Source organism: Notolepis coatsorum, assembly GCF_963971535.1.
Source record: "Notolepis coatsorum genome assembly, chromosome: 4".
NCBI classification, from domain to species: Eukaryota; Metazoa; Chordata; class Actinopteri; order Aulopiformes; family Paralepididae; genus Notolepis; species Notolepis coatsorum.
The window spans coordinates 115,236,441-115,259,176 of NC_140168.1; the positions used below are offsets into that span (position 1 = coordinate 115,236,441).

Here is a 22,736-nt window from a genome sequence, read left to right on the forward strand (position 1 = left end):
CAGAGAGGCCAGGCTGTGTTCACTTTGCCATCAGGGGGACATTGAGACAGAACCTCACTTCCTGCTATACTGTGAGAAATACAAGGACCTAAGAGAAGTCTTCTTTGATAAAATAAACAAAATTGATGCACAGTTTATCCATCTCCCTGATCACCAAAAGCTACTATACATGTGTGGGGAGAAAAGTCAGTGTACAGCATTAGCTGCAAAATATGTAGACGGTTGTCACAAAATAAGAGAACAAGCCCTGTAAATGTATCTGAGTGGCCACACTTGAAAAATGACTACCCGATCGAGTGACTATTTTGTAAATTAATGTTTCTTGTTGATTGTCCTTACTGTTATTACTAATATTATGATATTTTATTGCTTAATATATATGTTATTGTTTGTATGTTGAACTTGCTTTGGCAATAAGTATGTTAATATTTCATGACAATAAAGCCTATTTGAATTGAATTGAGAGAGAGAGAGAGAGACACACACAGATAGAGAGAGAGAGAGAGAGACACACACAGATAGAGAGAGAGAGAGACAGAGAGTGAGAGAGAGACACACAGATAGAGAGAGAGAGAGAGACAGAGAGAGAGAGTGAGAGAGATAGTGAGAGAGAGAGAGAGAGAGAGAGTGAGAGAGACAGAGAGAGACACACACAGATAGAGAGAGAGAGAAACACAGAGAGAGAGAGACAGAGAGAGAGGGAAAGATATGAAGTGTCCTCTATTGTTGATGCTAGCATGATAATTATGGCTGTATTATAAATATAAGTAGTGTCCTCTATTGTTGATGCTAGCATGATAATTATGGCTGTATTATAGATGTATATAGTGTCCTCTATTGTTGATGCTAGCATGATAATTATGGCTGTATTATAGATGTATATAGTGTGCTCTATTGTTGATGCTAGCATGATAATTATGGCTGTATTATAGATGTATATAGTGTCCTCTATTGTTGATGCTAGCATGATAATTATGGGTGTATTATAGATGTATATAGTGTCCTCTATTGTTGATGCTAGCATGATAATTATGGCTGTATTATAGATGTATATAGTGTCCTCTATTGTTGATGCTAGCATGATAATTATGGCTGTATTATAGATGTATATAGTGTCCTCTACTGTTGATGCTAGCATGATAATTATGGCTGTATTATAGATGTATATAGTGTCCTCTATTGTTGATGCTAGCATGATAATTATGGCTGTATTATAGATGTATATACTGTAGTGTCCTCTACTGTTGATGCTAGCATGATAATTGTGGCTGTATTATAGATGTATATAGTGTCCTCTATTGTTGATGCTAGCATGATAATGATGGCTGTATTATAGATGTATATAGTGTTCTCTACTGTTGATGCTAGCATGATAATTATGGCTGTATTATAGATGTATATAGTGTCCTCTACTGTTGATGCTAGCATGATAATTATGGCTGTATTATAGATGTATGTAGTGTCCTCTACTGTTGATGCTAGCATGATAATTATGGCTGTATTATAGATGTATATAGTGTCCTCTATTGTTGATGCTAGCATGATAATTATGGGTGTATTATAGATGTATATAGTGTCCTCTGGTGTTGATGCTAGCATGATAATTATGGCTGTATTATAGATGTATATAGTGTTCTCTACTGTTGATGCTAGCATGATAATTATGGCTGTATTATAGATGTATATAGTGTCCTCTATTGTTGATGCTAGCATGATAATTATGGCTGTATTATAGATGTATATAGTGTCCTCTACTGTTGATGCTAGCATGATAATTATGGCTGTATTATAGATGTATATAGTGTCCTCTATTGTTGATGCTAGCATGATAATTATGGCTGTATTATAGATGTATATAGTGTTCTCTACTGTTGATGCTAGCATGATAATTATGGCTGTATTATAGATGTATATAGTGTCCTCTATTGTTGATGCTAGCATGATAATTATGGCTGTATTATAGATGTATATAGTGTCCTCTACTGTTGATGCTAGCATGATAATTATGGCTGTATTATAGGTGTATGTAGTGTCCTCTACTGTTGATGCTAGCATGATAATTATGGCTGTATTATAGATGTATATAGTGTCCTCTATTGTTGATGCTAGCATGATAATTATGGCTGTATTATAGATGTATATAGTGTCCTCTACTGTTGATGCTAGCATGATAATTATGGGTGTATTATAGATGTATATAGTGTCCTCTGTTGTTGATGCTAGCATGATAATTATGGCTGTATTATAGATGTATATAGTGTCCTCTACTGTTGATGCTAGCATGATAATTATGGCTGTATTATAGATGTATATAGTGTCCTCTATTGTTGATGCTAGCATGATAATTATGGCTGTATTATAGATGTATATAGTGTCCTCTGTTGTTGATGCTAGCATGATAATTATGGCTGTATTATAGATGTATATAGTGTCCTCTGTTGTTGATGCTAGCATGATAATTATGGCTGTATTATAGATGTATATAGTGTCCTCTGTTGTTGATGCTAGCATGATAATTATGGCTGTATTATAGATAGGGATGGGTACCGAATTCTGTACTTTTGAGGCACCGAACCGAAACACGTCGGTACTACCGAGTATCGAATCAAGTGAGAAACTAAAAAAAAAAAAAAAAAAAAAATAATATCTTTTTTTTAACTTTTTTTTTAACTTTTTTCTTTTCATGTCAACGTTCACACGCACAATATATGCTTACCTAGGATTTGACTTGATTCAACAACAAAGCAGTCGGAGCAATTGTAACGGAGGTACCGCAGTATATCCACAGTCACGGGTACAAGTAGTGACGTGGCTGTGGATGGTAAGCGGTACTGCAAGTAAACTCACTCCCCAGAGGCATCCAGACCCGGAAGCAAGAAGTGAATTCACTTCTTGCTTAGTGGTCTGTGATGCCGCCCGTGACGCGGGCGTCCGGGGTTCAACTCCCACTCAGGGCGATCCCTTAACAGGGGTCGAATCGACTAAAACACAACGCAGACAAGATCACACCGGCTACATGTGGTGCCGTGACCCGGATGCCCTGGGTGGTGTGAGTTTAGTGGGGTGAGTGTAACGGAGGTACCGCAGTATATCCACAGTCACGGGTACAAGTAGTGACGTGGCTGTGGATGGTAAGCGGTACTGCAAGTAAACTCACTCCCCAGAGGCATCCAGACCCGGAAGCAAGAAGTGAATTCACTTCTTGCTTAGTGGTCTGTGATGCCGCCCGTGACGCGGGCGTCCGGGGTTCAACTCCCACTCAGGGCGATCCCTTAACAGGGGTCGAATCGACTAAAACACAACGCAGACAAGATCACACCGGCTACACAATGACAAGCCGAAAACTGTCGAAATTGTAGTTATTTGAAGTTTTTTTTTTTTTTTTTTTACGACAGGTAGGTAAATTACATTTCTTGAGACTAAAGTACCGAAAAAAGGTACCGTTGGGTACCGGTATCGATTCACATGTACCGGTACCGGTATCGGTTCAAATGTGAAAGGTACCCATCCCTAATTATAGATGTATAGTGTCCTCTACTGTTGATGCTAGCATGATAATTATGGCTGTATTATAGATGTATATAGTGTCCTCTACTGTTGATGCTAGCATGATAATTATGGCTGTATTATAGATGTATATAGTGTCCTCTATTGTTGATGCTAGCATGATAATTATGGCTGTATTATAGATGTATATAGTGTCCTCTACTGTTGATGCTAGCATGATAATTATGGCTGTATTATAGATGTATATAGTGTCCTCTACTGTTGATGCTAGCATGATAATTATGGCTGTATTATAGATGTATATAGTGTCCTCTACTGTTGATGCTAGCATGATAATTATGGCTGTATTATAAATATAAGTAGTGTCCTCTATTGTTGATGCTAGCATGATAATTATGGCTGTATTATAGATGTATATAGTGTCCTCTACTGTTGATGCTAGCATGATAATTATGGGTGTATTATAGATGTATATAGTGTCCTCTACTGTTGATGCTAGCATGATAATTATGGCTGTATTATAAATATAAGTAGTGTCCTCTATTGTTGATGCTAGCATGATAATTATGGCTGTATTATAGATGTATATAGTGTCCTCTATTGTTGATGCTAGCATGATAATTATGGCTGTATTATAGATGTATATAGTGTCCTCTATTGTTGATGCTAGCATGATAATTATGGCTGTATTATAGATGTGTAGTGTCCTCTATTGTTGATGCTAGCATGATAATTATGGCTGTATTATAGATGTATATAGTGTCCTCTATTGTTGATGCTAGCATGATAATTATGGGTGTATTATAGATGTATATAGTGTCCTCTATTGTTGATGCTAGCATGATAAGTATGGCTGTATTATAGATGTATATAGTGTCCTCTACTGTTGATGCTAGCATGATAATTATGGCTGTATTATAAATATAAGTAGTGTCCTCTATTGTTGATGCTAGCATGATAATTATGGGTGTATTATATATGTATATAGTGTCCTCTATTGTTGATGCTAGCATGATAATTATGGCTGTATTATAGATGTATATAGTGTCCTCTGTTGTTGATGCTAGCATGATAATTATGGATGTATTATATATGTGTAGTGTCCTCTATTGTTGATGCTAGCATGATAATTATGGCTGTATTATAGATGTATATAGTGTCCTCTATTGTTGATGCTAGCATGATAATTATGGGTGTATTATAGATGTATATAGTGTCCTCTATTGTTGATGCTAGCATGATAATTATGGCTGTATTATAGATGTATATAGTGTCCTCTACTGTTGATGCTAGCATGATAATTATGGCTGTATTATAAATATAAGTAGTGTCCTCTATTGTTGATGCTAGCATGATAATTATGGGTGTATTATAGATGTATATAGTGTCCTCTACTGTTGATGCTAGCATGATAATTATGGCTGTATTATAGATGTATATAGTGTCCTCTGTTGTTGATGCTAGCATGATAATTATGGCTGTATTATAGATGTATATAGTGTCCTCTGTTGTTGATGCTAGCATGATAATTATGGCTGTATTATAGATGTATATAGTGTCCTCTGTTGTTGATGCTAGCATGATAATTATGGCTGTATTATAGATGTGTAGTGTCCTCTACTGTTGATGCTAGCATGATAATTATGGATGTATTATATAAATGTATGTAGTGTCCTCTACTCTTGATGCTAGCCCTAGTGTGTATTTAGTGTGTACTAGTAGTACCCAGGGTAGGTTCCAGGGGTCTAGATGTAGAATGTACCGTGTGTATAGTGGTGTATATAATGTATATATAGTGTGTATATGATGTGTATTTATTGTGTACTAACTAGTAGTATCCAGGGTAGGTTCCAGGGCCCTCATTTATCAATGCTGCATACGCACACAGCTCCGACCGTGCGTACATGGCACCAAGCGGTAGAATAAGAAAACGCCAACAGGCGGAATAAGCTTCTATGCATTAGTTTCAACACCGACGTGTTCGGTATGACTCATAATTCATTATAGTTCATTGTAAAGTAGACATGAGTGTAATTATTGTGAAACCCGATAAATAGCATTTGGAATAGGTATTTCCGAATGAATGCAGCGTGGTTTATCTTGCGTTATCGGAATACTTCTCATGGGGTGCGCTCCGCGGGGAGCGTGTTTTCATGGTTCTATTTCGTTATGGATCTCGCTCAGCATCATACTTGCACTGTACTTCACTTCGTGCACGTGCACTGAATAAAAAATTCCACCATGTACCTTTACATCCCAACATTCGTCTGGCCACACCCCCATCCGCTTACCTTCATAAGCAGGTGTGTGGTCACCTACTCGCCTCCTTCTTCACTTTCACCACAAGGAAGTGCCTTTGGTAGATCCCCACTTGACGAGGTTGTTAGTAGAAGAAAGTTGGAAAACAAGAGATACGTTGACATCATATCTTTATTTTCTCTCTCACTATTTTCGAGAAAATACAGCGATATTGTCTTCGTCACTGGAGTGTCTGGAAGATGATGATCATTCTAAACCTCCACCGTTTTTTTCATATTAGGAGCTCACGCCGCTGACATGCTTCCCAACTACAATCCTCCTTGCTGCGGCTGGATGGGGTAAAAACCCTCCAGCAACACAGCTGGACTGTAGGACGCACCGACTGTTGTGAGAAGCGGTGGTTTCCAGGTTGGGTATGTACTGTTTTGCTTGCAAGCTCTGGTTGTTGTTGATGCTATGGGGGTTAGCTAACAATTTACGAAACGCCGACCCCAGGCTAGGGTCCTCTGCTCGGCTTAAAACGGCGGTCGGAGGATCTTGGCCTGACGCCCATGATGGCTAATCTAGTGGCCCGAGCTAGGTTCTGGTGATCCCAGGATTCTAGAGCGGATGCTTCTCTGTCCCGTGCAGGCCCCATCTTTCATATACAAATGAAAGTTTACCCTAACGAGGAAATGTGGGCATAAGATCTTCTTTGTCGGAAGTTCCATGCTCAAAGGGCCCTGTGTGTGTCTGGATCACCGTTGACAACTGTGTTCTGACATTTCTTTTTCTTTTCCCTGTTAGGGAAGGGATTGGGACAGCGGCCTGTCTGAAGTGTGGCTTGTTATGTCATTGTATGCAGTTCAGGTGATGGCTGGTTAGCTTGTGTGCTAGTTATGGACTACTGCCAGTCAGCTGTTAGCTGCGCAGCTGTTAGCTGCGGCGTTAGCTCGCTGTGTTTATCAGGCTGGTATACGTTAGCTTGTTGCTATCAGCCGATCGGCTGTTAGCTTAATGCTACACTGTTGAACGTTCTGTGACTATAACATGCCTTAAACACTCTGACTACGACGTCATCTTTGACAGAGGATGTTAGTCGAACCTACCGGGAGCCCGGCCGGCGAGGACTGCGTCAACATGGGGAACCGTAGCGGCCGGGTGGCGCAGCGACGCTGCACTTGTCGTCAACACAGGAATGCTGTGTTTACCGTCGGTGCCCCGTTAGCCAGACTGCAGTTCGCTTGGCCTGCGCTCACGGTAGGAAGGTCCCGACCAGACCTTAAACACGTCTTCTTCCTTCCCTTCTAAATGTTTTGTAATAACGATGTTTTCCAAAACGGGTGTTGCTGCAATACATTGAGGATACGACGCGTGTTGTGTGTGAATTGTCTTGTCACTGGTATAGCTTCTCCATACAAATCGGGTTGTTGTTACATGTGTAAAAATGATCTGGTTAGTTGTGTTGAGAAACATCATGTGTGTTCATGTACCGTGTACTCACAACTAAGGGGGTTAATTAACCTATAAAGCTATGCTTAGTGACATATGAGTGAAGAATGAATTCTTTTCTCAGCCTGTAATGACAATGAACAGTGTGTTCACATATTAACAGGTTTACCTGTTCAACTGGGCCGTATCAAGGGTAAGGTAGGAGGGGTGTTCCCCCCGGTTCCCTGGGGCTTCCCCACCCTCCTCTCAGACATGTTGTTTACAATATATTGTGTCACTGTGTTGTGGGGATACGATGTAACCCTTAGCTTAGTTGCTGGGGTTGTGCTAAACCGCTTGAGAAACTATATTTTCCTAAAGAAAAGATTGTTTGGTCACTTTTCGTGTGTGCTTAGCAAGGCCTGTGGCCAATACTAATGGAGAATTATGTATTCTCTCGTTATGAAAAACGGCGTTCCTCTGTAGCAAGAGTGTACTTGCCATTTTGTGTGGTGATAAAGGGTTGTGTGTGTCTTGTGATCTATGACTGGGTTAGGTTGGCCACAGAAGCACATGTGTAAATCTGGTACCGGGGCTCTTAAGGGGGCCCTCTCTATTCTGTGTTTTTTCCTTAGTAAAAATCAGATAGCAGGTTAGCACATGAGCTGTGTGAAGCTGTTAGACACTTCATGTAGCTGACTATGACTGTGTCATGCTCTTTTTTGTCATTACATCGTATCATGGGTGTGGGGTCGTAAAGGGGTGAACTGGTAATCATTTCCTCCCCTTTTGATGGGCAGGGGTTAAAACCTCCTGTCCTTCAAGGTTCCTGTCACGTTGCTGTTCGGCACGTTACAGGGTAAGAGGGGGGGGGGTTTCCTAGTCCCACGCCCTGGAAGATTGGGCGTGTGCAGCGCAGAAATTCCCCCGCCATAGAGTACGTCACTGTGCGCGTCTCTGTTGGTAAGACTTCTGTGAGTTGTTCAGGTCCATATGATGGATCTGTTTCAGGGAGTGGTCAGGGCTCCTCCTCACGAAGCTCCTACTCGGGCCTTCTGTGAGTTAGGACTCTCCTTCCCTGTGAGGGAGCCTCCTCAGAGTTCAGAACCTCCTCCTCAGATTGTCAAGGTGAGTAGGACTTCAAAAAGGAGTCCTGCTCTATTGTGTGTGTATTCGATTCAATTCGATTATTGAGTTCAGTGCCTCCTCCTCGGAGAGCCCTAACCCAAATTTTACATGGCTCAATGTTGCAATATATTCTTTTCAATCTATACAGCTCGCGTGGGAAGTCTCTCTGGGGATTTCCGTCTCCTCTCTATGAGAGGGTGGTGGGATGTAAAAATGTAAACAATTTTTACCCTCAGCGGCGTCACGAGGGATTCATGTCAGTCTGTGTTCTTTCTTTTTTGAATAAAAAGAGGAAGGTACATGAAGCACGACGGCTCTGTGTCGTTCTCCCAGGCGACTTGGAGGAACAATGTTTGGTGTCTTGCTAGACTATCCATTGATGTGTTTGGGTCTCGACGCATACATAGTACTGGCTCAGGTGTGTTTCTGTAACAGAATCACACAGGGGCTAAGTGCGCCTTGGTTGCTTGTTAAAACAGCGTTTTTATAGGGCAACTGGGATGGAGTTTTGTCTTTTCCGAGCGCCAGTTTACTAGGTTGTCTCGATTAATTCTCGTTCATATCTGGGGGATGTTAACGGAATAGATCTGAACATAGGTAGAGGGGTCTCACGCCCTTGGGGTGGGCCACTGAGCACGGTCTAAATGGGGACCGTCTGGGTGGCGCCCTCTTTTCATGTTTTAGATCGACACGCATACCTACCCCCTCTTCTGGAGTGGGCATGTCGGCGTGGTTAGGACACGGGACTGGTCTGGTCACGCTGGTCCAGGTCAGTTAACCCGTTGTCCGCCGGGGATGCAGATCTGCTGTTCTGGTACCCTGAGGGACTTGTGCTTTTTTCGGGGGGAAAAATGTCAGGTCGGTCCGGGTGTCACTGTCACAGGGTTAGGCGCTATGGAGACCCTTTGTTGGGTACATATTGTACTCTGCACTATCGTAATGGCTTACGGCCATACCAACCTGTACACGCCCGATCTCGTCCGATCTCGGGCGCTACGCAGGTTCGGTCCTGGTTAGTACTTGGTTGGGAGACCGCCTTGGAATACCAAGTGCGGTGTGCTTAGGGCTGGTTCTCCATTCTTTTTGCTCCTCTCTCACACGTGGTGAAGAGGGGGCTGTTGGGGTGGTCTTGGACCTCCTCTGGTAACCCTGTGCTTCCCGTGCCGCCGGGCCCGGTCCGAAGTAAAGTTTCGTTGATACCGTAGGCCTGGGATAACCCTTGTTTGAAAACTGAAACACTTGTACTGCGGTATAGTCAGTGTATACCCGCAGGTGTGTTTGAGTTTTTTCTTGAGGGGTTATAGGAACAACCACCGCATCTGGTAACGACAGGGTGGTTGGTTCCCTGGTGTGTTGGAGCAGAGTCAACTCCCGGGTTACCCGGTTGAGTGTGCACCTGCACGTTCATGACGTCTGCCAATCATGTCAGCCTTCTCTGCCTCAACCCCTCTGGGTGGGTTTTTTTTAATGGAGGCTTTGTCATGGTGATCAACAACGCCACCATACGCCCCTTCCGCCGGGGCGGCTGTTTTCAGCTGACTCCTTTGGCGCCTGTCTCGTCCGCAGTGCTCCAGGCTCAGGTTACAGCCTGTTGCCTGGTTTCCCCGGTGCGCTGCCTGTTGGTTGACCTTTTTTGTGTGCTTACGGCCATGCTGACTGCCTGTTCTGCAGGGTCAGTGTGCCAGGCGGTGTGCTATTGGGGGGAAAGGGCCCGCTCTTGGAGGGGCCTTATCCGAATACGCTGGCGATGTGGGGGGCGGTGTCACTAAGTGACCACCTGGTGGGGTCTTGATGCCTGGCGTCATTGACCTCTCCAGGCCCCCGTTTTCCAGGGGATCCAGTCCCTTCAGTGGGTCTGTGTCTTCCTTCGCGCTCCGCTGCTACGGCCTTGCCACGGGGTTGGGGTTGCTCTTGACCCCGTGATTCTAGGGGCAGTAACGAGGTTGTTCCTTCCGTTCGTTCCCGGGTGGCATGCGGGTTGTGCGTGTGTGTAGTCGTGGGGTCAAGCCACGGTCTGCTCACCCTGTGCGTTGAGTTGCTTGAGTGCCTCTTCGCACGGTCGGATCCGTCTCCCTCCCGTAAGCCTCCAATAGGGGGGGTATCCTCCATTAGGGAGGGTCGGGGGGGCTCGGTCCTCCCCGGTCTGATGGTTGTGGGGGGCCTCAGCAGGGTACATTTGTCGGGCTATGGCTCTCGCTCAGCCTCCCTTGTGCAAGTATGATGCTGAGCGAGATCCATAACGAAATAGAACGTTAGGTTATGTCTATAACCAAGTTCTATGAGTTATGGTGACGCTCAGCATCAGACGCCGCTGCGGCCCTTGATCTCGCCTTGTGGTGAAAGTTTGGGAAGGAGGCGAGTAGGTGACCACACACCTGCTTATGAAGGTAAGCGGATGGGGGTGTGGCCAGACGAATGTTGGGATGTAAAGGTACATGGTGGAATTTTTTATTCAGTGCACGTGCACGAAGTGAAGTACAGTGCAGTATGATGCTGAGCGTCACCATAACTCATAGAACTTGGTTATAGACATAACCTAACGTTATTCAGTCTATTTGCAGAGCGAACATAATATTAAGTAGAGTCCGGCCCGCTACCCGAGACACATTCTCATCGATGTTTTACCGCAATTTGGAACAAAACTAACTAATTCCATCCCTGTGCACATTCAAGTCCTCTCCACCCTGGGATCTTTGGCCACCGGCACGGTCCAGCGTGATATAGGAGATGGATCGAGCAATAGACTGGACCACCCATGTAGCTGTCAAAGCTCCATCAATAAACAAATTCAATTATGTGAATAGAAAGGGATTCCACTCAGTCAATGTACATATAATCTGCGATGCGCATTTGGCTGATACATGTCGTTGTGGCCGGGAGGAACGTACGACTCGTTCAGGCCTAATTGTATTTAATTAAATTGTAATGTTATTGGGGCGGCCGGGTAGCGCAGCGGACTAAGCGTCTGTCTACCACCACAGAGACAGTGGGATCTAATCCAGCTGTGGTGCCTCCGGCTTGGCCGACCGTCCATACTAACAATTGGCAGTGTCAGCGGGTGGGAAAGCCGGTAAAACAGCGACTCCTACAGTTCGGTCGGGGCGCCTGCACAGCAAGGGAAGGATATGGGAGAGGTAGTGTGATCCTTCCACATGTTACACTCCCCCAGTGAGAGTCTGCGCTGCCAGGTGAAAAGAAGTGGGGATTGGCTAGACGTGTGTCGGAGGAAGCATGTGATAGTCTCCGCCCTCCCAGACCGAGAACAGTAGGGGGCAGAGCACGCAACGACCAGGTAGGGGATTGGGAATTGGCATAACGACTAACATTGGGATGGGGGAAAGATGGAAAAAGAAAGGGGGGAAAAGGAGAAAAAAATAAATTGTAATGTTATTACTGGGGTATCTGTAATTAAAATATCACTTAAATGCAGGTGATCGGGGTTATCCACTGAAGCCATAGTTAATGACTCTGACCAACCCAACGAGTCAACAGGAGCGCAGTTATAACAGGCTCACGCGGGCACAAGAGGCACGGGGGGCAGACGCAGAACACCCACCTCCAAACGCTGCAGCAATTCAGTCAAGAGGATCATACAGCAGTTTTAAGTAAGTCTACCCTTGCAAGGTCTTAAATCTAACTTTTAAAAACCTAAACGAAAAAAGGCGTTTCCAGTATGATTATCACAATGACTCAATTGCAAGCGCAAAATAGTGGTTAGGAGTTTTTATTCTCCACTGGGTTAGGGTTAGTTTGTATTCTCCACTGGGTTAGAGTTAGTTTTTATTCTCCACTGGGTTGGGGTTAGGGTTGTTATTCTCCACTGGGTTAGGGTTAGGGTTGTTATTCTCCACTGGGTTGAGTTAGGGTTAGGGTTGTTATTCTCCACTGGGTTGGGGTTAGGGTTGTTATTCTCCACTGGGTTGGGGTTAGGGTTAGGGTTGTTATTCTCCACTGGGTTGGGGTTAGGGTTAGGGTTGTTATTCTCCACTGGGTTGGGGTTAGGGTTAGGGTTGTTATTCTCCACTGGGTTAGGGTTAGGGTTGTTATTCTCCACTGGGCGGCACAGGCAGCAATTTGCTTCAGTGATTCGTTCATTTCAGTCATTACAGTGCAAATGTCGGGTCAGCTTGTCATTTATTTCTGTCAATGTGCTGCGTATGTATAGGACTGCGTCAGTCAATGTGCTGGGTCTGTATAGGACTGCGTCAGTCAATGTGCTGGGTCTGTATAGGACTGCGTCAGTCAACACCCTGTCAATGTGCTGGGTCTGTATAGGACTGCGTCAGTCAACACCCTGTCAATGTGCTGGGTCTGTATAGGACTGCGTCAGTCAACACCCTGTCAATGTGCTGGGTCTGTATAGGACTGCGTCAGTCAACACCCTTGGCTCCTGGCACACAAATATTTAAAATCATACGATTAAATAGTAAAAAATAAAAAGCTAAATACTATTATTTTGTGTCATGTTTCCAAATAAGATTGTTCACAACTAAATGCTTTCTACCTTCAATTTGTTGGTTAGATGTCATCCGTGATCAATCTCGCTCTCAGTGAAGTTTCTCATAATAATAATAATAATAATAGTTTGCTTAGCCATTATTCCAGGCATGTTCCCATGGGGGAGTTTAATTACCATATATGGTTAATTAGGGGCGGTTTTGTATGCAAATATGTAGAATCGTGCACGAGCACGGTAAGAACAATTGGTATTTATCAACAGCATGTGTACGCACGTTTGATAAATCCTGATTTTTCTGTGCATAGAGATATTCTAAATTCCGTGCGTAGGAACGAAAATAGAACACTTTCTATGCATTATTGATAAATGAGGGCCCTGGGGTCTGAATGTAGAATGTACTGTGTGTATATATATTATTTTTTTTTTTGTATTTTATTTTTTTATTCTTTTTTAAAACAAACATATAAACAAACATGACAACACACGATAAGATATACAAGCATTAATTGTCAGGGCACATCCAATGAGATCACATTTTGGTTAGTTGTTTTATATAAGATATACCCATAATGTATATATATTATATAGTGTGTATATGATGTGTATTTATTGTGTACTAACCAGTAGTATCCAGGGTAGGTTCCAGAGGTCTGGATGTAGACCCACTTTCCTCGTCACAGATGAACCAACTTCCCTCAAGCATCTTCTCTTCTCCTCCGATGACTCTCTCCATCCTCCCTCCATCATCCCATCTCTCCACCTGCTCTCCTCTCCTCTCTCCCTCTCCTCTCCTCTCTCCCTCCCTCTCTCGGGTCATACGGAGGACCACAGCCTGCTGCCTGTCTGGGTCAAGGCTGGTCCGGTTGGGGTTAGACAGGTTAGTGTGAGGATGTGTGTATGTGCTAAACTGGTTGTGAGACATGTTGGAGGTAGAACAGAGCTGTCTCTCTGCCTGCAGGGAGGACTGGTTAGTGGTCTGTCTGTCTGCGGAGAGGGAGGACTGGTGAGACGGTCTCAGAGGAGTCAGGGTCTGATTGATGCATGAAGAGGACCCTGGAGTCTGGGAGACAGAGAGAGAGAGAGAGAGAGAGAGAGGAGAGAGAGAGAGAGAGAGAGAGAGAGAGAGAGAGAGAGATAGAGATAGAGAGAGAGAGAGAGAGAGACAGAGAGAGAGAGAGAGAGAGAGACACAGAGAGATAGAGAGACACAGAGAGAGATAGAGAGAGAGAGAGAGACGAGAGAGACAGAGAGAGACAGAGAGAGAAGAGAGAGAGAGAGAGAGAGAGAGAGAGAGAGAGAGAGAGAGAGAGAGAGAGAGAGAGAGAGAGAGAGAGAGAGAGAGAGAGAGAGAGAGAGAGAGAGAGAGAGAGCGAGACAGAGAGAGACAGAGAGAGAGAGAGAGACAGAGAGAGAGAGAGACACAGAGAGATAGAGAGAGAGAGAGAGAGAGGAGAGAGAGAGAGAGAGAGAGAGAGAGAGAGAGAGAGAGAGAGAGAGAGAGAGAGAGAGAGAGAGAGAGAGAGAGAGAGAGAGAGAGAGAGAGAGAGAGAGAGAGAGAGAGAGAGAGAGAGAGAGAGGGAGAGAGAGAGAGGAGAGAGAGGGCGAGAGAGACAGACAGACAGAGAGAGACAGAGAGCGAGAGGAGAGAGAGAGAGAGATGTTCAGACTCTCCTGGTAAAACATTTTTTTGAAGAAAAGACTCATCAGAAGAAGACTTATCAGAAGAAGACTCATCAGAAGAAGACTTATCAGAAGAAGACTTATCAGAAGAAGACTCATCAGAAGAAGACTCATCAGAAGAAGACTCATCAGAAGAAGACTCATCAGAAGAAGACTCATCAGAAGAAGACTTATCAGAAGAATACTTATCAGAAGAAGACTTATCAGAAGAAGACTTAGCAGAAGAAGACTCATCAGAAGAAGACTCATCAGAAGAAGACTTATCAGAAGAAGACTCATCAGAAGAAGACTCATCAGAAGAAGACTTATCAGAAGAAGACTCATCAGAAGAAGACTCATCAGAATAAGACTCATCAGAAGAAGACTTATCAGAAGAATACTTATCAGAAGAAGACTTGTCAGAAGAAGACTCATCAGAAGAAGACTTGTCAGAAGAAGACTCATCAGAAGAAGACTTATTAGAAGAAGACTCATCAGAAGAAGACTCATCAGAAGAAGACTCATCAGAAGAAGACTCATCAGAAGAAGACTTGTCAGAAGAAAATACTTGTGAGAAGAAGACTTATTAATTAAATGTGTATAGCACATTTAATGTAACAGTGTATTTGTATATTTGTATTTAATTTAACAGTAAATGCAACTAAATGTACTTCACAGAAAATAATTGATTAAAATAATTAAAAAGGCAAGAAACAAACGCATAATAGTAATACTAAAATAAATAAAAGCTATGCTAAAAAGGTGTGATTTATAAAAATAAAAAAAATCCACAGATTCAGATCCTCTAGCAGGCTGTTCCAAAGGCTAGAACCAGAACCGCTAGAAGCTGCTTCTCCTTGTTGCTCTAAAGGCTATAGAACCACACTAGCTAGAAGCTGCTTCTCCTTGTTGTTCTAAAGGCTATAGAACCACACTAGCTAGAAGCTGCTTCTCCTTGTTGTTCTAAAGGCTATAGAACCACACTAGCTAGAAGCTGCTTCTCCTTGTTGTTCTAAAGGCTATAGAACCACACTAGCTAGAAGCTGCTTCTCCTTGTTGTTCTAAAGGCTATAGAACCACACTAGCTAGAAGCTGCTTCTCCTTGTTGTTCTAAAGGCTATAGAACCACACTAGCTAGAAGCTGCTTCTCCTTGTTGTTCTAAAGGCTATAGAACCACACTAGCTAGAAGCTGCTTCTCCTTGTTGTTCTAAAGGCTATAGAACCACACTAGCTAGAAGCTGCTTCTCCTTGTTGTTCTAAAGGCTATAGAACCACACTAGCTAGAAGCTGCTTCTCCTTGTTGCTCTAAACAAGGCTATAGAACCACACTAGCTAGAAGCTGCTTCTCCTTGCTGTTCTGCCAGTGGATCAGGAGACCAGTGTCAGAGGACCTACCTGCTTGGCACGTCCCTAAAGAGCATTTCAGTTAAAGAGGCAGGTGCATTGCCATTTAGTGACTTTAAAATGGATGTAATGTGTGCTCTCTGTATACAATAGACCTATCTCAAACCCTGCCCTCTTTTCTTGATCCTCCAATCACAACTGTCGCTTACCTCGGACGAACTTGGTTTGATTGGAGGATCAAGAAAAGAGGGCAGGGTTTGAGATAGGTCTAGTGTGGTAGAATATTTAGTATATAGTGTGGTAGAATATTTAGTATATAGTGTGGTATAATATTTAGTATATAGTGTGGTAGAATATTTAGTATATAGTGTGGTATAATATTTAGTATATAGTGTGGTATATTATTTAGTATTTAGTGTGGTATATTATTTAGTATATAGTGTGGTATATTATTTAGTATGGTATATTTAGTATTTAGTATGGTATATTATTTAGTATTTAGTATGGTATATTATTTAGTATTTAGTATTGTATAGTATTTTGTATATAGTGTGGTATATTATTTAGTGTGGTATATTATTTAGTATTTAGTGTGGTATATTATTTAGTATAGTGGTATATTATTTAGTATTTAGTGTGGTATATTATTTAGTATATAGTATGGTATATTATTTAGTATAGTGTGGTATATTATTTAATATATAGTGTGTGGTATATTATTTAGTATTTAGTGTGGTATATTATTTAGTATATAGTATGGTATATTATTTAGTATAGTGTGGTATATTATTTAATATATAGTGTGTGGTATATTATTTAATATATAGTGTGGTATAGTATTTAATATATAGTGTGGTATATTATTTAATATATGGTGTGGTATATTATTTAATATATAGTGTGGTATATTATTTAATATATAGTGTGGTATATTATTTAATATATAGTGTGGTATATTATTTAATATATAGTGTGTGGTATATTATTTAATATATAGTGTGGTATATTATTTAATATATAGTGTGGTATATTATTTAATATATAGTGTGGTATATTATTTAATATATAGTGTGTGGTATATTATTTAATATATAGTGTGTGGTATATTATTTAATATATAGTGTGGTATATTATTTAATATATAGTGTGGTATATTATTTAATATATAGTGTGGTATATTATTTAATATATAGTGTGTGGTATATTATTTAATATATAGTGTGGTATATTATTTAATATATAGTGTGGAGGACTAGAACATTCACCTGAGTACTGAGCAGCTGGAGAGCTTCAGTCCAATGAGAGCTCAACAGAGCCTGTATCCTAGCAACAAGCTCCTCCCTCTGAGCCTCAAGTCTCTGCCTGCTGTTCTCCAACCAATCACAGCGCTGCTGGAGCTCCGACAGTCTGGACATCAAAACAAGACAATAAAATAAAAAGATCACGCTGTGAATCACTGAGTCTGGACCCACAACACTGTGAGTCATTGAGTCTGGACCCACAACACTGTGAGTCACTGAGTCTGGACCCACAACACTGTGAGTCACTGAGTCTGGACCCACAACACTGTGAGTCACTGAGTCTGGACCCACAACACTGTGTGTGTGTGTGTGTGTGTGTGTGTGTGTGTGTGTGTGTGTGTGGTCCTGTCTCAGTGTGTGTGTGTGTGTGTGTGTGTGTGTGTGTGTGTGTACCTGTGTGTGTACCTGTGTGTGTGGTCTTGTTTCAGTGTGTGTGTGTGTGTGTGTGTGTACCTGAGTGTGTGGTCCTGTCTCAGTGTGTGTGTGTGTGTGTGTACCTGTGTGTGTGGTCCTGTCTCAGTGTGTGTGTACCTGTGTGTGTGGTCTTGTCTCAGTGTGTGTGTGTGTGTGTGTGTGTGTACCTGTGTGTGTGGTCCTGTCTCAGTGTGTGTGTGTGTGTGTGTGTGTGTGTGTGTGTGTGTGTGTGTGTGCGTGTGTGTACCTGTGCGTGTGGTCTTGTCTCAGTGTGTGTGTGTGTACCTGTGTGTGTGGTCCTGTCTCAGTGTGTGTGTGATTGATTGATTGATTGATTGAACAGTTTATTAACAGATTGCAGAATGGGTACAGTACAGTACAGCTCAATACATACAATTGTTAAGGGGATGCAGACCAGAGAAAGACTTTCGTCTTGTTTACATCAGGGTCCCCCATTTTCAATTCATCATAACATATGACATACATGACATACAGATAGACAGTACTGCTACATCTATACATTTATGACATATCAGATTTGCAAATACAGTACTGTTTGTGATACAAAAGTGTCCAGAAAAGGAGTGTATATACATTTGGCGTAGAAACTGTACATTGGAGGAGGTTGGATGGGTGGGGTGGGGTTGGGTGAGGGCTGTACATTGGAGGTGTGGGGGGGGGGTCATTTACTGTACAACTGGGTTAGGACATTTGTAGGGGCCAGTTTCGAATTGCAGTCTCACGTAGGTGTTTTTTGAGAGTGTTTTTGAAAGTGGGTAGTGATTCACATTCCTTTACAGCTTTAGGTAGGGCGTTCCACATTGATGTGGCATAATTGCGAAACGTGTTTAGTCCCTTATTTGAGCCGAATCTGGGTTTTACATGATTTGTGGAGCTCCCTCTGGTGTTGTGATCGTGGTATTCACTGACCTTTGGGAAGTATTTTGACATGTACATGGGTACCTTGGTCGCGTAGTGTATCTTGTAGACCAGGCCCATTGCAAGTTGCTGTACTCTGTCGTCTACTCTAAGCCATCCTAGGTTGTCAAAGTGGGCAGGGGTGAGGTGGGTTCTAGGAGTCAGGTCAAGTAGTAGTCTGACTAGCTTGTTTTGAGATGTTTGTAATTTGTTTTTTAGTGCCTTTGAGGTGCTTTGGTACCATGAGGTGCAAGCATAGTCGTAGTACCCTTGAATGAGTGCTCCTGCTAGAGTCTTCAGGGTATTCTTGTTTACCAGAGAGGAGATCCGGTACAAGAATCGCGTTCGTTGGTTGACTTTTTTTATTACATTGGATGCCATTTTGTCACAGGAAAGATTAGCCTCTAGGATGGAACCCAGGTAGGTAATTTCATCTTTCCTTGTGATAATATTGTCACCCACTGTAACCGAGAAGCCGTCGGTCTTGCCGAGTTTGTTATTTGAACCGAAGAGAATGGACTCTGTTTTGCCCATGTGTAATGATAGTTTGTTGTCGGCGAGCCATATGCAGATTTTGCCTAGTTCCGAGCTGAGGGCTTTTTCAACCTGTAACTTGTTCTTGTCAGAGACCAGCAGGGCTGAGTCGTCCGCAAACAGGAACAAGTTGCAGTCACAAGCTGACGACATGTCATTTGCATAAATTAGGAATAGTAGCGGTCCTAGTATGCTTCCTTGTGGAACACCACAGCTCACTGTGAGGGGGGGGGATAGGTTACCGTTTACTTCCACCATCTGTTCCCTCCCCTCCAGGTAGGATTGTATCCAGCTCACTGATAAACTATCAAAACCAATTGCTTTTAGCTTGTCAATCAGAATGGTGTGATTGACAGTGTCGAAGGCCTTTTGTAGGTCCAGCATGACCATGCCGCAGTATTTGCCCGCGTCCACCTCTTGTTTGATGTGGTCGTTCAAGTAGAGAAGGCATGTGTCAGTGGAGTGGGATGTTCTGAAGCCAGATTGGAATTCGTAGATTAGATTTTTTTCCGCGAGGTACTTTTCGATCTGTTCGTATACTATTTTTTCCATGACTTTCGAGATGGATGTAAGGATAGAAACAGGGCGGTAGTTACCCGGGTCTAATTTGCTGCCCTATTTGTGCAGGGGTGTTACTCTCGCAATTTTGAAGTCCTTGGGGACGTGTCCCTGTTTTATGGAGAGGTTTATTATGTGTGTGATGACTGGGGTGATGGCTGCTGCTGAGTCTCTGAGGAATTTGGAGGGGATGTTGTCATGGCCAGTGGCCTTGTTTGGTTGGAGGGCGCTCAGTTTTTTGAGTACCTCATCTGTAGTTACCATTTCCAGTTTGAAGTCGTCTTTGTGGACGCCTAGGTTCTTGTAGTATGCTACTATGTGTTCTACCCCATACTGCCCTGAGTGGGAGGGTAGTTTGTTTACCAGTGTTGTGGCTATGTTTGTGAAGAAAGTGTTTAAGTAATTGGCTACATCCAGCTTGTCTGTGATGAGCGTGTTGTCCGTCTTTATGTTTATGTTTGAGAACCTGGTTTTAAGTTTTTTACTGCAGCCTAGTTGATTGTTGAGTAATTTCCAAAGTTCACATGGTTTATTTTTGTTTTCCTCGGTTTTGTCATTGATGACATTTTTTTTAGCAGTTTTGATCATGGAGTTTACGTCATTTCTTAGTCTGTTTCTTTCTAGTTTGAGTTCAGTCACGTGGTCTTGGAGTTCACTGCTCGTGCTTTTGGTAAGCTTTGACTGGCTTTTACGAAACTCAGAGCATTTTTTGTCTCTGGCTTTCATAGCGGTCAGTATTTCAGTGTGCATCCATGGCTCAGCGCGATTTTTTACCCTGTGTGCGTGTGTGTACCTGTGTTTATGGTCTTGTCTCAGTGTGTGTGTACCTGTGTTTATGGTCTTGTCTCAGTGTGTGTGTACCTGTGCGTGTGGTCTTGTCTCAGTGTGTGTGTGTGTGTGTGTGTGTGTGTGTGTGTGTGTGTGTGTGTGTGTGTGTGTGTACCTGTGTGTGTGGTCCTGTCTCAGTGTGTGTGTAGAGTTGTGATGTTGACGTCTCAGGTCCTCCGTCTCCCTGTCATGGAGGCTCTTCAGGTCAACCAGCTGTTTCCTGGAACACAGGTCACAGGTCACAGGTCAGACACCAGACTAGATGATGGACAGCAGGTTTATCCCTGAACAGCACACATTCTCAATCCACCTTTTGACCCCAATGTGAGCCTGTGTCTCTCTCTGGTGTGTGTGTGTGTGTGTGTGTGTGTGTGTGTGTGTGTGTGTGTGTGTGTGTGTGTGTGTGTGTGTGTGACATACGTGAGTTGGTCATTATATTATCATTATTATGGTATTAGTAACACCATGTAAACATCAGGTTAGTATAGGTAATATTTGTTATTTGTATTTGATGTGTGTCACCTATGTATGGATCCTAGGGGTGGGAATCACCAGAGGCCTCACAATACGATACTATCACGATACTTGAGTCACGATACGATAGTATTGCGATACTAAATATTAGGGATGTCCAATATTATCGGCCTACCGATATTATCGGCCGATATTGGCATAAAAATGTGATATCGGAAAATATCGGTATCGGTTTATAAAAAAGAATTATAATAATAATACATTATTTTTATAATCAATTTCAACAATGTTGGAGTTGTTTTGGGGGTTATTCAGGATGCTGAATCCATTTATGATACTTAAGAGAAGAAAAAAGTTTCAAAATTGCAATATTTACTGGAATTTACCAAATTTCTACTCATTTTGGTGCCATTTTTAATGAATTTTCTGTTTATAAATGTTTCAGAAGATGCTGAATTTATAGATCATTTTCATGGAAAGTTCAATTGTAAACAGAATGATAATAATAATAATAACTTTAATTTGTAGAGCGCCTAATGGGGTACTCTAGGTGCTTATGCTTGGTTACTGGGGTAACTGCTGCAGTTGAGCTCTGCCATGAGTCCACTTGGCAGCGGAGCAGTTTGCTGCCACAACTAGAAACTATTCTACTGAATTTTTGTATGTAACTGTTACCAACTGCAGCTGCAGCAAATACAGACCCCTGATTTTCAAGGATTGTTGTTTCAATGCAAGTAAGTTGAGAAAATAGAAACAGATACACAAACTGTGGTTTTACTATCCAATAACAAACACTGAATATAATATGATCACAAGCTGTCAGATGGCTAACGTTAACCCTAAGAGCTAGCTTACTACAGTAAGCTACAGTAAGCTAGCTCTACAGTAAGCTACAGTAAGCTAGCTCTTAGGGTTAACGTTAGCCCCCTGACGGTAACTAATGTTAATGCATAGCTAGTTAGCTATGTTAGCAATGTATGTCATGTAGGGGTGTAACGATTCGACCTCACAACGATTAGATTCGATTACGATTCTTCAGGCAACGTTTCAATGCATCATGAAATCTCTTCATTTGACCACGATTCGATTCGATTAATTTTCTATCAGTTAATTCCCCCAAAAATGTTGAATACACAAATGTGGCTGGGGGAACTGATTCACTCAGCATGAATGGACTATAGGTCAACAAAAACAATACACAAAAAAAAAAGTTTTTTTAAATATATATATATATTTTTTTGATTATAATCGATTCTAACATTTTCAAATCGATGCAGTTGAATAGTCACATTAGAATCGATGCATTTCGATGCATCAATGAATCGTTATACCCCTAATGACATGAATGTGTGAATATTACCTAGCCTCGCGTCACCAGGCTCTATCCCTTGTCACACAGAGAAGCATCAAGTTTGATTCTAAATATTGTATAGAGTATTCATATGGTACTTTTGCTCTCCTTAATGTAGAATTGTGTGATAGAAGATCTGAGGCAGAGAAAGAGACCCAAAAGGGAATGCAAATACCAGTCAAGATCATACCAATAACATGGGAAATACATGTTTTCATTGGAATAGTGAACAGCCCGTCCGAAATGTACATTCTGGCAATGTATCCATATTGCTCTGTAATGTAGAGTGTGTGGTAGTGCAGAGACGGAGGATACAAATAGTGCATTCTTCTTTTGTTAATTTCAGATTGACATGTCAAGGAAGAAATGCCTATTCAAGCCCTGTGACGGCAAGAACAATGACTTCAAGACAGCTGGACCAAAAGGCATTACAGCTTTGCTTCAGAAGAGTGAAGAGCTTGACGATTCAGCTACAACTGAGACTTTATCGAACACACCATTGCTACCCATGGTGTGTCAGCCTCTGTAGTTTGTCACAAATCATGTTATAGCTCATATACCTCTAAGTCTAGAAAGGCAACCAAAGGCAAG

General features: G+C 42.3%; 1 protein-coding gene across 1 annotated transcript in view; it reads left to right on the forward strand.

Annotated features, from left to right (window-relative positions):
- The window catches only part of LOC311226660 (uncharacterized protein), a gene marked incomplete at its 3' end in the record, with an annotated part of 96,297 nt that extends 81,635 nt beyond the window's left edge, over window positions 1-14,662 (forward strand). The window contains exon 17 of the mRNA XM_084312076.1: window positions 14,462-14,662. Within this exon, the coding sequence (XP_084168202.1) occupies window positions 14,462-14,662 (201 nt within the window). The remainder of the gene's footprint in view (window positions 1-14,461) is intronic.
- Window positions 14,663-22,736: the final 8,074 nt, after the last annotated feature.